Below are 13,755 nucleotides of genomic sequence, written 5' to 3'. Positions count from 1 at the left end.
CTGTAAGACCATTTTTCACAAATTTGAAGGAGTCATAGGTAATCTGTGTATTCAGATCACACTTTCAAATCACCCGATGACTGCTACAAATTAGCTTCTGTACATTTGACCAATCGAGGGTATCCTGCCTTTGTCACAAAATCAACTGAGATAGGCATTGCTGTATGGGTGAATACCGTACATTCATCTATTCACATTTTTGTATTACTGCTCCCATATTTCAATATTTTTGGTTGTAAAGCAAAAAGCCTCCGACACCAACCCACAACGCACTGTTGACGACATCGCATTGAGGATTGAGATATTCTCTTTCGCCATCTTCTGGCCAAACGTCTTTATTGCAGCAAACTCAAAGTCGTTGAATTAGAAGAATGGGCGAGAGGATAATAATCATGTACGGTCATATGTGCATATTTGTTATAAGTGAAAGTTTATTGAAACACGTTTGTAATCCCAGTTAGGATCAAATAATAACAAAAGACTCAATGTAAAGCTGGCACTGTTGGTCTGCAGTGAACAGACAGCTCCAATTCTTCCCATTCTCAGATTCTACATTTTCTTTCGTGCTGGTTACGTTGGAGGGGGAGGGGATGCATATGGATGGGTTTATGTAAAAATGGATATCATCACAAGTATCACAGTGAGGGAAGCCATGTGTCATGTCTTAAAAAGGGCTTACAAAAATGAATAGTGATTGGTACAAAATCAGTCGAGCTGCAATGAAAATGAGAAAAAAAAGAGGTACTTTATCGGCAATCTTCATCTCACACGCTAGCACGCACACACATGCACACCTGCAGACACTCGCATATACAAGCGGGCGCACACACACATTCACTCTCACACAACAATGCTCACACACAGATAAAATGTAGCCATTTGTAAAATGTAAAATCGTGTTCACATCACCGTTTTGTGTTTGAAGTGCAGAAAACAAAATAAAGCAGGGGAAAAAACCAACATCGGAGATTATGTGAGATGCATGTCGGAAACCACGCCCATCTTGACTGGTCTAAATTGGAAAGAAGCACAAACCCAGAGTTGTTGCCCACCCGTGCCCATCCTAGCCTTCGCTTGCCCGGCCCCTCCCGCTCAATTCAACAACAACACCCTCCCAGGTCACAGAAGCAGGCCCGACTGCCTTTTATCACAAACACAAAGTCCACTTCTCAATACAGAGTGAGGAGTTGGAGGGGGAGACCTGTCGTGTTGTTAGTTTTCATGTGGGTTGATAAGCAGTGGAGGAGGGGCCTTGTCCCTCATTTCTCAGCCGCAGGTGGGTCATCAGGTGCCGGGGAGAGAGAGGTCGGGTTTACAAGGCTTGCGTCTTGAGCTCGATGGGCTCCCCGCGGGTGTCCTGCTGGGTCTCCCTCTCCGGGGGTCGACTGCCCTTCAATGTGGCCAGGCGCTCGGACAGACCCCTCATACGTGGGAACAGGATGAAATCGTACAGGAGGGCGCCCATGGCACCGCCGATGATGGGTCCCACCCAGTAGACCTGCAACAACACGCACAAGTATTAGGACGCGAGCGTACCACAGCAACGAAGGAAACAGTGACGTTACCCAGTGGTTGACGAAGTTTCTGAACAGGACCGCCGGAGCGAAGGACCTGGCGGGGTTCATGCCGGCACCTGTGTAGTACATCTGAAACACAAAGCAGCCCAGCTGTCACGTTGGAGCGAGCTCCTCGTCTCCGCGTTTGGGCGTGTCTCACCCCCATGAGATGTCCGATGGTGATGGAGAAGCCGATGGAGAGGGCGGCGGAACCCAGGCGACCGTTCCTCCTCTCATCGGTCACAGCGAAAATGCACACCACGAGCTGCATGGTAAGGAACACCTCCACGGTGGTGGCCATCCCCAGACTGATGCCAGGTTGCAGCTGTGGAAACGGGGGATTGTCTTTCTTTTAGCGAGCTGCCTTTCAAATGTAATAAATCGACTGAAACAGCCATGTTAGATTCAGTCAGAGTTCAGGGCTAACTGCACGGCGCTTAATCTTACCGTGTTCATTGCCAGGTTGCCCCTCATGTTGCCAGGCGTGACCCCGTACAGCACGGCAGCGCCGGCCACCGCGCCGAGGCACTGGGCGATAATGTAGAAAAAAGCACGGAAAAGAGACAGCTGGGCCCCGACCAGGTAAGCGAAGGTAACGGCGGGGTTGATATGGCCGCCGCTGATGTGGCCGATGGACTGGATGAGGGTGGCGGCTGCCAACCCGAAGCACAAGGCCACATGGAGAATGTGATGAGGCCCGGTGGTCCAGCGCAGGGCGGCGCCCAGACCGAAAAATACAAAGAACATGGTCCCGAAGAACTCTGCGAAGACCGCCCGCCAAAAACTCATGGACCGGAACTCCCACATGGTGGCTCTTTAGCAGAAGACGACAACTCTTGGGGCAGCAATCAACCAAAGGTTCAACCTTTTCAGTCCTCTGAAAGTCAGCTCTAATCGGTATTGAGAAAATCCAGCGGCGGATCTTCACCAAGTCGCGTGGCCTTGCTGTGCTCGTTTGCCACCTGTGTCCACCTGTTTCAAAGACATAAGTGTGTGGGAGTGCGGGCAAACAAATCTCAGCTGGGATCAGGAAGACGAGAGATTGAGAGATGGACCGGTACAGTGTCCGGTAAACCTTTAGCCTCTCTGACAGAGCGGAGAGGGCCAGACAGGGGCTTTATAATACACCCTCCGGGGGCCCCAAATGACGCCATAATCCCCCCCTGTAAGGGCCGAGGGAGGGAGGGGAGGCGTCCACGGACATCCCAAATCAAACAAATGTAACCTTTCCGCCGCCATGGCGGTCAAAAGAGGCCTGTTGAAAGCGATGGGACGAGAACGAGCGCGAAAAGCCTTTCCGAAGTCAGCGGGCGGCACTTGAGACGCCAAACCGACAACCTGAGCGTAGAGCAGCCGGAGCCCAGAGGACAAAGTGTCTTCTGTTGACATATCATAACTGTGACAATCAGGGGCACACAAACGCTGACGGATGGACACGCACTCACGCACACACAGATAATACAGTTGAGGCCCCGGACGGAAGAGCCCAAAGCTAACAGTGGTGAAGTGACCCGTAGAGCGAAAAAGCCTGACCCTGTGAAAGCATTGTGTGGCGCGCGCGTGTGGGCAAGACACAAACCCGAAGCCAAGTTTCAACACTCAAGGTGAGAAACCAACGCTCTGTTTGGGGAGTGACTCAAGCAGAGGAACGTATTTGGAAGTCAAGAAAAAGGGTGACGCTTGTTGCAGAACATAGTCAACAATTATTGACCCAATGGTGACTGGCAGAGCCGTGAAGGTTCTACGGGCGAGTCAGAGGTGCAGTGGGGATGCGGAGGGTGCACGCTGGGGTTACTGAGCAGTCCAGAGCCCTCTTTCTGCTGGAGGGAGGTGGGAGGGGAGCGTGAATGCGGATCGCTGACGCCTCGGAAAGAAGACACACAATGTAAAATGCTGCCAGCGATGCAGCGGTTTTGTGCACATTGTGTGGGCGTGTAGATTAGTTGACTGGAGATCAAACTTGTTTTGTGGGCGCGACTCATCGGGTCTGACCCTGCCCTGTGCAACCAGCAACAACATCTCAAAATGCTCAGGAAAGAGGAGATATGCAAATACATTGGCGAAACCTGGACAAGATGTCCTGGTGGAGGGTTTCCGTGTATTTTTGCCTTTTACGCCACCATGATGGATTTGAAATAAGCAACTTTGAATTAAAAAGGTTTCACAAAAAGTTAGCATTTAACATTCATTTCAGGAATTACAGCCAGACCCAAATGCAAACGGAACACGGCAACACTTTGCCCGTATGAGTTCCAGGCGTGTTATATGTATCTGTTTTGCATATATTTTGTTCCCACAATGCATTGTGTGGTGCAATTAATGAAGTTATAGGACCTTTAATCCATGTCATATGTGTTTGTGTTACCAGTAGCTGAACGCGTGTCATGTTTGATTTATGTTGGCCTATGTTTTTATTTTTATTAAATTTTTCAACAAACCGCAATTTTAGGTTGTGTGTAAAATAATGACATCATGGTCAATTCCATCAGCAAGTTGCGTTGCTCATCTGAGGATTGCTTGTGGAATTGTGAATTTTTATGTTTTGATTCGGGCCGTTTGATGAATTGGTCTGACATTGCTCATTTCTTACTTTTGACACCACCGCTCTAAATTGTCCATAGGCATGAATAGTACTTAAATGAGAACTGATTCAACTGCTTTACTTAAGTAAAAGCTAATTAAGTACAGCATTGAAAAATTATTTTTTACCGTTAACTGTATAAGTAAATGTAACAGCACTGTATACCTAATTCGCTCACAAGATATCTTTGCTCCCCAACGGCAACACTTAAAAAAAAATATTACATCACGTTTGTATAGTTGTTGCCTTGAGTTACAAATTTATGTCTGTCCATGATTATGCTTGTAACCCAAAGAAAATTCAAATCTCAAATCATCTTTCTTCATTGAAATGAATGGGAATGCCGTTAAATCTGTTGCATTATTGTTGTTAATGCTCTCTGGTTCGAGTTTGTCAAGTTATCAAAATCTCTGTATGTATGTATGAATGTATGGATGGATGGCAGCCATGAACTCAAAGTAAGACAATTAAAGTAGCTGAATTATGGCTCACAAGTATTTATTAATAATGTGACTTTTTCGGAATTAAACCTCCGAAATGAAAGCTACGAATCTGTTTCACATCCACCGTGACGTTGCATGAAAGCAAAATGAGAAGAACTCTGAATACTTCGGAACATATATTTGTTGCTGTTAACGCTTGTTTGCATAAACATTTCATATGAATATGAGCTAGTTAGTAGTTTGGTTATATCAGTTACAAGATGATACATTGAAATTAACATGACATTCATATATTGCATGCATGTTTATTTATTAGGAAACACTGACAATCAACAATACATGGTGTAGAAGACAATGCAAACATCACAGCATATATTAATCTAGACAATTTCACAGATAATAATACTATAAAGTCAATTCTCACTCAAATGATGTCAAATGGTAACCAGATGTGTAAAAAAATGTTTAATGTTAGACTGAAGTTTAAAGTTAGCTTAATGTTTTGGTAAATGGTACCAAATTTATATCTAGCGCTTTTCCACCTTACAAAACCCTCAAAGCGCTTTACATTTTGACTACTATTCACCATTTTATTTTATTTTTTGCCAGGGTGAAGAATTTAATTCACGAGCAATGTGTACTTGAAAAATATCAATGAAGAATATGCAGCATGATGCATTTTCATGGAAATTTACAAGAAATACACCAACTGCAAAGCAGATTTTGTTTGTCCTGTCGCAGGCAATGTGCATGTTGAACATTTGTAGAGCTTTGTATAATTGGTCACAAAAGCGACATCTGTTTGAATATGTTGTAGGGATTTTGAGACATATTTTATTTTTCAACATGAAGCCTATTTCATTTTCACAACACTTTCTACACCTGGCTCACATGCCCAAACACACAAAATACATTTCCAATAACAAAGTGGATTGCCAACTGAATGTGCCCCCCTCCCCCTCCCCCTCCCCCTCCCCCTCCCCTTCCCATGTAGTCATTAATGTGCTAAGATCTGTTTGATTGTGAACAAAAGAGCCGAGGAGAAGAGACAAACACTCATAGGCAGCATCATTGAAGCTCTTTAGCATTTCAAAGCCTTCCTGGCCGCAACAACAACACAACGAGCGTGGGCTTGATTGCAGGAGGGTTTTGATGAGCCTGCATTGTGTAGTCCAATGATTTGCAACCATGAAAATATACAACAATGTTGTCTCCGTCTTTGCAAACGCGAGGCATCGCATTTAGCCGTTGGACTGAACGCTCAGTTGTTGTCTTGTTTGTGGCCATGTTTGGCTCGGGCAGCGTTCGGAGTGACCGTGGACAGGGACGAGCCAGTCATGCTGGTCGTCTCCACAATCTCAATATCCTTGCACGTCAGACACGCCACTAGCTTCTGGCGGGAGGCACTTCGGGCAAAGAAGAACTCGTGGGACACGCCGGCCAGTACAGCCCCGATGACCGGTCCGATCCAGTACACCTGCGGGTGGACGGAAATGGATGCCAGGCACTACATCAAATAACCATAAATAAAAAAAAAAAACCTTTTTTTTTTTTAATCAAAATATATTTTTCGTTACATGAGCTAGTGTTTCAATATGACAACACAACCGGTCTCTGAGTCCTCACCCAATGGTTTTCCCAAAATCCAGTGATGATGGCCGGCCCCAGAGAACGAGCAGGGTTCATGCTGGCACCAGAGAAGCGAGCCTGCGCAGGGAACAACAAGCTAGCTGTCAAATTGTGCTGATTCGTAGCTCTTGTTCACATAGTGGAGGTGAGCTCGATTCTATCCCAGCTGACCCTGGACGGGTCGCCAGAAAACTGCAGTGCATATAGTTTCTAGAATGTATTTGTGAAAACTAAATCATGTTAGTGCGGAAGAAAGTTGCAACATGGGAAAAGAAGGAGCTTACGTATTTGGACAAGTTTACTTAAGGCTTTTCAGTCTCTGATTGAGCAGAGGGGCGTGTCCTCTTGTGCCACACCTGTTTCCTATTCCTAATCAACGCTTTATAAGGATTGGAACTGCCTGTGTTTTCTGTTCTGACCTTGTTACGTCCTCGTCCAAGTGCATTATTCAGATCTCGTGTTTTCTAGTTTTCGTTCTTTGTTTCCAGTTTTTGAGTCATTTTGAGCCGTAGTTTTAAGTTATTGTCTCCTCGGTAGGGATGGCAGAAATGGAACGTTGAAACGATCAAATCATTTGAAACCATTGATTCACAAAAATAATCGATCTTTTAGAACGTTTAAAACATCTCCCCACAGCGACATCTGTTGGCCAAGTGTAAAATATTGCAATCAAACAGTAGGTCAGTGTTGCCAGCTCCCCAGTAAGGAAACTAACTATTGGCTGGCTGTCATCACCTAATTTACACAACTGGCAATCGGGCTATAATTGTAATGGACGGCAATAATATCATGGGAAACAAAAACTCAACAACCCCCACCCCGTCAAAATAAGTATAGAAGTACAAATTAGCCTTTTGTTGCTGATACTTGGTTTGTTTTTAATTTTGCCTCTCAACATGACTTAAATGCTTTGATGAAATGTGCTATCACATTTAATCCAAAACTACATTTCAACAGGCTACATTTCAAAAGCTTTTTTTTGCAAAAGGGCGTCAAGTTTGGACAGAAAGTACTAGAGAGGAAAAAAAATGACCTGCAAAAACATGACACCCATAGCGGGAATTGAACCTGGATTACGGACCTTATTCTCAGTCCATTGTGCGGGTGCATTTCTACTAAACCAATTAAGAGGATGTCGACATTGTATCATGTATCCGCGGCAATTTTACACACAAAGTATACTTAAGTTGGATTTATTTCAGATTCAAGACATTTTAATATAGTTGCAGTGGGCGGATTTTAATTCATTTTAGAAAAGGCACTTGCTGAAACAATGTGACGTTGGAGGCGTAATGGAACGCGAAAGGCAACTGATTCTGAGACAGATTTAGGAACGCGATTCGAATCAAGTTCCGCCTCGGTTCCGGTACATACCAAAACACAGTTTCGATTTTGCCATCACTAGTTTATTCGTGTTGTGCGGTTGTATAGCCCTCGGACGTATTTTTGTTACTTTCTTTTCTTGCAGCTTTTGCAAGCGACTTTTGTTAATAGTTTTTCTCCTGGCTTCGTCCAGCGCTTTATGTTGTTACTCCCCCGCTGTGCAAGAATACATTTGTCACTCTTACCCTTTGTGTCTCTGCGTTTGTGGGATCCACTATCTGGTTTACCTGGAAATCATTACACCAAGGGCAAACAGGTCTGAGGAGAGGGACCAGACAAAACAGGGTTCTGAACCCCTATCATAAATACAATTATTGGATGCTATTTTCCATCGCCCTAATACAAATGTTACATCATCCGATTGGCCGGAAATCACGCCGGCTGTGTTCAGTCCCACAACGTTGCAAACACCCATACCAAAAATGCCAAAAGAATGAAAACTTCACCAAAACTTCACTGCTATTTTATTAGCCTATTCCAGAACACAAGCGCACACAAAAAAAACCCATCAAAACAGCAACAAGCCTTTCCTCACCCCTATCATCACGCCAGCAGTGTGCGCCAGTCCGATAGCCAGATTTCCTGGTTCTGGGCTTTCCCTTCGTCGCTGGGCCTCAACTGCGAAAACGGTGAAAACCAACTGGAAGGTGCATAAGACCTCAATGCCAAGGGCCTGCGCTGCGTTCAACTCCATGGGCACCTGGCAATGGAGCAAGTAGGGAGGAAAAGGAGCAATGTTAGTTCGTCAGTGAGTGGAACCCATAGTAAACATGGTGAAGCTGCATTTAGCTGTTATGCTGCACACACATGGAATAAGCTGCCAACAGAAATGAAGTAACCCTCGAGTGTAAAGTGCTTTTAAATCCAGGTTAAAGACGGCTTTTTTCCTATATCTTTCATTGGGGTGTTCTAAATATTTTTAAATAATGTTTTTCTCTATTTTAGAAAACTACTCTTTTGGTTCAATAATTGGATTTGAATTGAGAGCACAGGATGACTGCATATGAACTCCATTTAAGATGTTTTCTAACACACAGTATTCTGGGGTGAAAGATCCTGGTTGGTAACCCGATGGGTGATGTCTAGTCGGTGCTGGATTTCACTTTCCTTTCTTTTCTTTGATCCTTCCTCGGGTCTCCTGACAACCTCACGACTCTAGCTGGATTCTGAAGTGTTCGGTTTAGGTGAACGGTATGGGATTTTTAATAGGTTTTAGGTGAATTAATGAGTACACACTCACACACACGTACATACAAAAAAAACAAAAAACAAGAGAGAGAGCAATGATGATGACATGTCTAATCGGTTTCGAGTTCTCTCTCTCAAAAAAAAAAAGATGTTTTCTAAGAACAAACCTTGTTGACAAAGTAGTCTGCAGTGCTTTTGAGAGGTAAAGCCAAGTAGAGGGCCCCGGCCCCCAATGAAGCCCCCAAACACTGGGCGGCAATATAAACGAGAGCCCTTAGGACATCCAGCCTCCGTGTCGCCAGGAGGGACAAAGTGACTGCAGGGTTGACCTAAGCAGGACCACACAAACACGTTTACATTCATGAGTTCAAAAGGAAATTGAACTGTGAATGAGAACAATCAAGAATAGCAACAACAACAACAACAACAAATATATTTATTTATTTTTGTCAAATGCATCACCTGTGCTCCACTTATTTCCCCAAAACAGTGTCCCAGTACGACAACCACCGCACCGAGTGCCACTGCCGGGTACAAGGATCCCCCCGGGGTCTCCCCAGGGCCCGGAACGGAAGCGCCCAGCACGGCGCTCACCAGCACCAGCGTGCCGATCAGCTCTGCCATCATTGCTCGCCAGAACTGACGGCTACGAAGCTCCTCGGAACCAGGACACAAAGCAGTGTTTGTGAAAATTGAACTTTGTAAGATCAAAGAGTCACATGGAGGAATATTGACCATCTGTTGCTTGTTATGTTTTTGCAAAGAGATGGAACATTTATGGGGAATTTTTAAGGGAAGAAAAGCAGGTGTATTTTGAAAATGTTTTGGGAAAAATTGTGGGGAATTTAATGGAAAGAGCTTAATTTTAAGTATGAATATAAATTAGGGATGGATGAATACCGATACCATTTCAAGGTATCGTTACTTGTGCTGTTTTACAAATAGGAACTAAAAATTAGAAATGAGATGAATATAAAATTACCATTAATTTCATGCAATTTTAAGGAAAAGGCAATATTTAGATATAGAGATCTTTAAAGTTATCTGTCATAGCTTTTGGGGGAAATCTTATGTATCAAAAGTACTAGTTGTATTGGTACTTTGTTTCGGTATACTCAAATTTTGAGTACTCGTACTGGTATCAGTCTGCAAACGTGGTATGGAATATTCCTAATATAAAAATGTTCTTATGTCCTCCATGCGTATGTAAATAGCTCTCCTTGCCCGTGTGCTAGGGCATTACAATACCTTAACTCATTCACTGCCATTGACAGCTATAGACGTCCAAAATTCATTTGAACTATTTCTATTAGTTTAACATTTTTTTCCACTTTTGCTAACAAGAGTATGAAAACCTAGATTTTTTTTTATTGTACATTCAGAACAAATAACAATTAATTGTTAATAAACTACTGAAGTCATGTGATTAATTACAATTTAAAAAATGTAATTTCCTGGCGCCCCTAATTTTTTTAAATTATTAAAAATAAGGGGCGTCAGATGATTAAAATTGTATTTGTAATTAATCTCATGACTTCAATAGTTGACTCACGATTATTAACACATTTTATATCTGTTATAAATGTACAATCTTTTTTTTTCTAGGTTTTCATAAAAAATGAAATGAAAAAAAAAGTTAAACTAAGAGAAATAGTTCGCATGAATTTTTGACGTCTATAGTGGCAGTGAATGAGTTAATTGCTACTTTTTTTCCCCACTTCCCTTGATTGGTAGCTTATCCAAATATTGCATGAAATCTTGTTACAAACAAGGAAAGCTCAAAAGTTCCCTATTAGGAGCCAACCTTCAATTCAGTAAATCCCTGATTTATTTCCATTTACTTCCATAACTTGACATTCATTCCCAAGGAAGTTTGCAACTTTGGACACACCAGAATTTTCAAGCCTTCTTGTATTTAATTATTCTGCTCCGAATTCACTTCCAAATGAAAAGTACATCATTCCAAATAACCACTTTTTCCGCACACAAAGCAAAGTTGAAGATGCTCACCTCATGCCACGTCATTTCACGTTCACACCCACCAAGGGTCTCCCCAGCTGCGGTCAGGAGGTCGCGCCGTCCTTCGGCGGTGTCCGTCAGTCTGTCAGGTGGCGAGGGGTTCGGAGTCGCCGTTCCATCCCTCGTTAGAGTCTGAGAGGTCCTCTGACGAGCGCAGCCTCCTCCCACACTCCCCCCGCCCTCACCTCTCTCCTTATCATAAGCTTCCGTCTGGAAAGTGTGGATGCGAGCTTTAGTCATCATGGCCCTTGAAGCGTATGTGTGTGTTATTAACACACTGCGTCGGTGACCTTGAGTCATTTGTTACATCTTCAAGGAGCTTTTCCCGTGCCTGCAAAGTGATTGCGCCCACTTGAGAGGCTTGTACATATTGTGCCTGAATCCAAGCGGATGAAGCACTTGAAGACAAACTTTTGAAAGTAAACAATTATAAGCTGACGCCAGTAACAAACAATCAATTTGTCAACGCTCTAGTGCAAAGTGTGTCAAACTCATTTTTGGCGCCGGCCACATCATAGTTATGATTTGTTATGTTATTATGACTGTGAAGCCATATAAATAAGCATGATCACGTGATCTTCTATTATCACATATACACACTTGTAAATTGTTTTTCAATTTATTTGGAAGAGGAGGATTAGAAACAACCTTTTTTTTTTCCAATAACTCATATCTCAGTGGTGTTAAAAATGAAGACAATTTGCAAGAAACATGAATTCAACACACCTGATTTGCCTTCATGGATCGGAAATGGCCCCCAGGCCTTGAGTTTGACACCTGTGCTCTAGCGCATAACCCTAATTCATGTGTGCCTGTGTAGCACGTTTCCTCTCAATGATAAGATAAGTGACTCGAGATAGGCTGTTGTGTCTCTGTGACCTCTCCGGGCGTGGTGTCTTCCTATCTATCTGCACTCTGGCGCACTTTTCCAGTTGAAACCAGTAAAGACTATCAGGTCTCTCACGTTTTCATATGGGCTAGGCTGAGCCGCCCCCAAGACGGTATAAGAGTAGAGACCATTTTGAATATATTAGACCCTCTTCCGCATTCAGCAGAAAAGGCTCCTCAGCTGTGTACTCGATCTTTCTTAGCTGTTCACAATGGCCAATAGTTTTCAGACTGGATTCGGGTTCGAATTTCCCGCCCTCTGTCTGCGGACATGACGTCATGTACGCATTGTGTAAGAAAAGGAATATATATGTGTTTACCAACACACTTACCCCTGGAATCTTAATCGATACAAGTTTTGTTGTTTTTGATTGATGCTTTTTTTTTATTAGATATATAGTTTTTGTATTACAGAAATAGATGCAACCTGAACGCACATTTTCTATTAATTGTAATGCAGGTAAATTTATACAGCATGTGGACATGTACATAATGCTGCACACAATAACACATTACGTAAGAGCAATAAATAAATAAATAAATAAATAAATAAATAAATAAATAAATATCTGGTCTGACCCACAACCCAAAATTGATGCCCCTTCACAGCATCATTTTAACAAATTAGCCCTACTTGTGCAGTGTTGCTCTGGCCTCCATGGAGACCCTTTCATGATGCTGTTGCCATGGTGCCTATTGTGCCGCCGCATCTGGCCATGCTTTTCTTTTTCTTCATTATTGATATCAAACAAACATACACCTTGTTTGAGTTGAAAGAACTCAAGCGTTCTGTGTTCGACAACAAACAGAGACCTCGCAGCGTCACTTAAATGCCGTTAATCTCATAACGTAACTACCACTGCATGTGGAGAACTTTTTGTTTGGGCCTCCACATCGCGGGGTGTTTGGATTTGGACCTTCCGGGTGTCACGCTCTCAATCTGGTAGACAGGGTTCAGAATGAACTGGTTAGAGGTGGGGAAAGGGGGGTGGTCCATTATGAGGTGGATTAGCCCCTTCTTATCGTGGCAACTGTTAAACTATTATCCCCCCTTTTGTGGGACTAAATCCAAATGCGTGGAGCGGGCGCGGCACTGATGGGGGGTGGTGGGGCGCGGGGGTTGCGGGGGGGGGGGGGGGGCTATACTGGAACCCGCTGGCGTGGAGAGTTTTCAACCCCCTCCGCCCAGAGTGCTGACACCGACACAATTTTGCCCACACACAAAGTGCCAGCTCGGGGATTTGAGGGAGTGATGTAGAAAGGGATATTTTATTGCATTGTTCATTTTTGCCCATTTGTTTGTTTGTATATGTGCCTGTGAAGGAAGAGCATCGCGGTGAGAGGTTGTCCCACTTGAACGCAGAGCAGCTGGCAGTGATTGCAACCCCTCCCGAGGAACATGTGCCTCAGACAGGACTCTTCGCGGAGGTGCAAGCACTTCACCACATCTACCTCGCGGCTGTTTTAAGACTGCACATTTTGGAGCAAATAGAGGTTTTAGAAAAGTACAAAAGGAAGTAGTTTAACGTCTCGATTTATCTGGAACACATTGATCAGCGCCAGCGGCACTGTAACCACTATCTACTCGAATTTTTTTATTTAGCTTTTTCCAAATTACATTAAGTATGGTGTGGCCACTAATTGCTTTTCAAACTTTGAGCAGGACAATCGTTTGAAGCCCACGAAAGAATCTCCGGTGCTTTTCCTAGCTCTGTTGTCCCAGATGGCAGTGAAAGAAAAATGTGAGATGCAGAAGGAATACAGTAAAAGGAAGAAGAAAAGAAAACGAAATGCAAAACAGCACAATAAAGGCAGGTATCATTCTAAAAACAGTTGTGTAAAAAAACAAAAAACAATTTGGGTTAAAAAAATAAGTCTTGAAGTATTCTCATATAATTATTAGTAATTATTATGTGTTATTGTATTATGATTTAAAAATTTGTTATTAATCTGCAATATATCTTTGTTTGTCTATGCTTGTGGCATATAGTGATAGGCAGAAAAATTGAATGTGCTTCCGGCTTCCATTGGATGGCAAAAGGTACAATAAATCTGTAATAAGTGGGAG

The 13,755-nt window shown here is 43.3% G+C and overlaps 2 protein-coding genes across 3 annotated transcripts; both read right to left on the bottom strand.

Moving 5' to 3' along the window:
• Positions 1–413: 413 nt before the first annotated feature.
• Positions 414–2,662, bottom strand: LOC147178403 (lens fiber major intrinsic protein-like). Its single transcript, XM_086067062.1, has 4 exons — positions 2,004–2,662; positions 1,717–1,881; positions 1,566–1,646; positions 414–1,498 (listed from the first exon to the last, which is right to left on the bottom strand). Exons 1-4 carry the CDS (start codon positions 2,361–2,363, stop codon positions 1,313–1,315), a joined length of 792 nt encoding a protein of 263 aa, XP_085923188.1. The 5' UTR covers positions 2,364–2,662; the 3' UTR covers positions 414–1,312.
• Positions 2,663–5,575: 2,913 nt separating this feature from the next.
• On the bottom strand, positions 5,576–10,945 carry LOC147178402 (aquaporin AQPAe.a). Of its 2 annotated transcripts, none has more exons than XM_086067060.1 (6): positions 10,791–10,945; positions 9,243–9,437; positions 8,948–9,109; positions 8,128–8,292; positions 6,207–6,287; positions 5,576–6,057 (listed from the first exon to the last, which is right to left on the bottom strand). In XM_086067060.1, the coding sequence occupies exons 1-6, from the start codon at positions 10,803–10,805 to the stop codon at positions 5,842–5,844; spliced, it is 834 nt and encodes a 277-aa protein (XP_085923186.1). In that variant the 5' UTR covers positions 10,806–10,945; the 3' UTR covers positions 5,576–5,841. The 2 variants fall into 2 exon arrangements, with proteins under 2 accessions (XP_085923186.1, XP_085923187.1); XM_086067061.1 differs by having other exon boundaries at positions 9,243–9,434; positions 10,791–10,820.
• Between the last annotated feature and the right edge of the window lie 2,810 nt (positions 10,946–13,755).

This window comes from Leptonotus elevatus, chromosome 2 (genome assembly GCF_054856555.1).
Source record: "Leptonotus elevatus isolate MCC_2025b chromosome 2, RoL_Lele_1.0, whole genome shotgun sequence".
NCBI classification, from domain to species: domain Eukaryota; kingdom Metazoa; phylum Chordata; class Actinopteri; order Syngnathiformes; family Syngnathidae; genus Leptonotus; species Leptonotus elevatus.
Note: the sequence above shows the minus strand (reverse complement) of the source record. Positions and strands in the feature narration are given on the sequence as shown.

Coding starts and splice junctions, on each gene's coding strand:
- LOC147178403 (XM_086067062.1), bottom strand. CDS start 2,363: ATGTGGGAGTTCCGGTCCATGAGTTTTTGGCGGGCGGTCTTCGCAGAG. Junction 1,647..1,716: donor CCATCGGACATCTCATGGGG/GTGAGACACGCC, acceptor TTTGTGTTTCAG/ATGTACTACACAGGTGCCGG. Junction 1,499..1,565: donor GAAACTTCGTCAACCACTGG/GTAACGTCACTG, acceptor GTGTTGTTGCAG/GTCTACTGGGTGGGACCCAT.
- LOC147178402 (XM_086067060.1), bottom strand. Junction 8,293..8,947: donor CAGACTACTTTGTCAACAAG/GTTTGTTCTTAG, acceptor CTCCATTGCCAG/GTGCCCATGGAGTTGAACGC. Junction 6,058..6,206: donor GATTTTGGGAAAACCATTGG/GTGAGGACTCAG, acceptor GTCCACCCGCAG/GTGTACTGGATCGGACCGGT.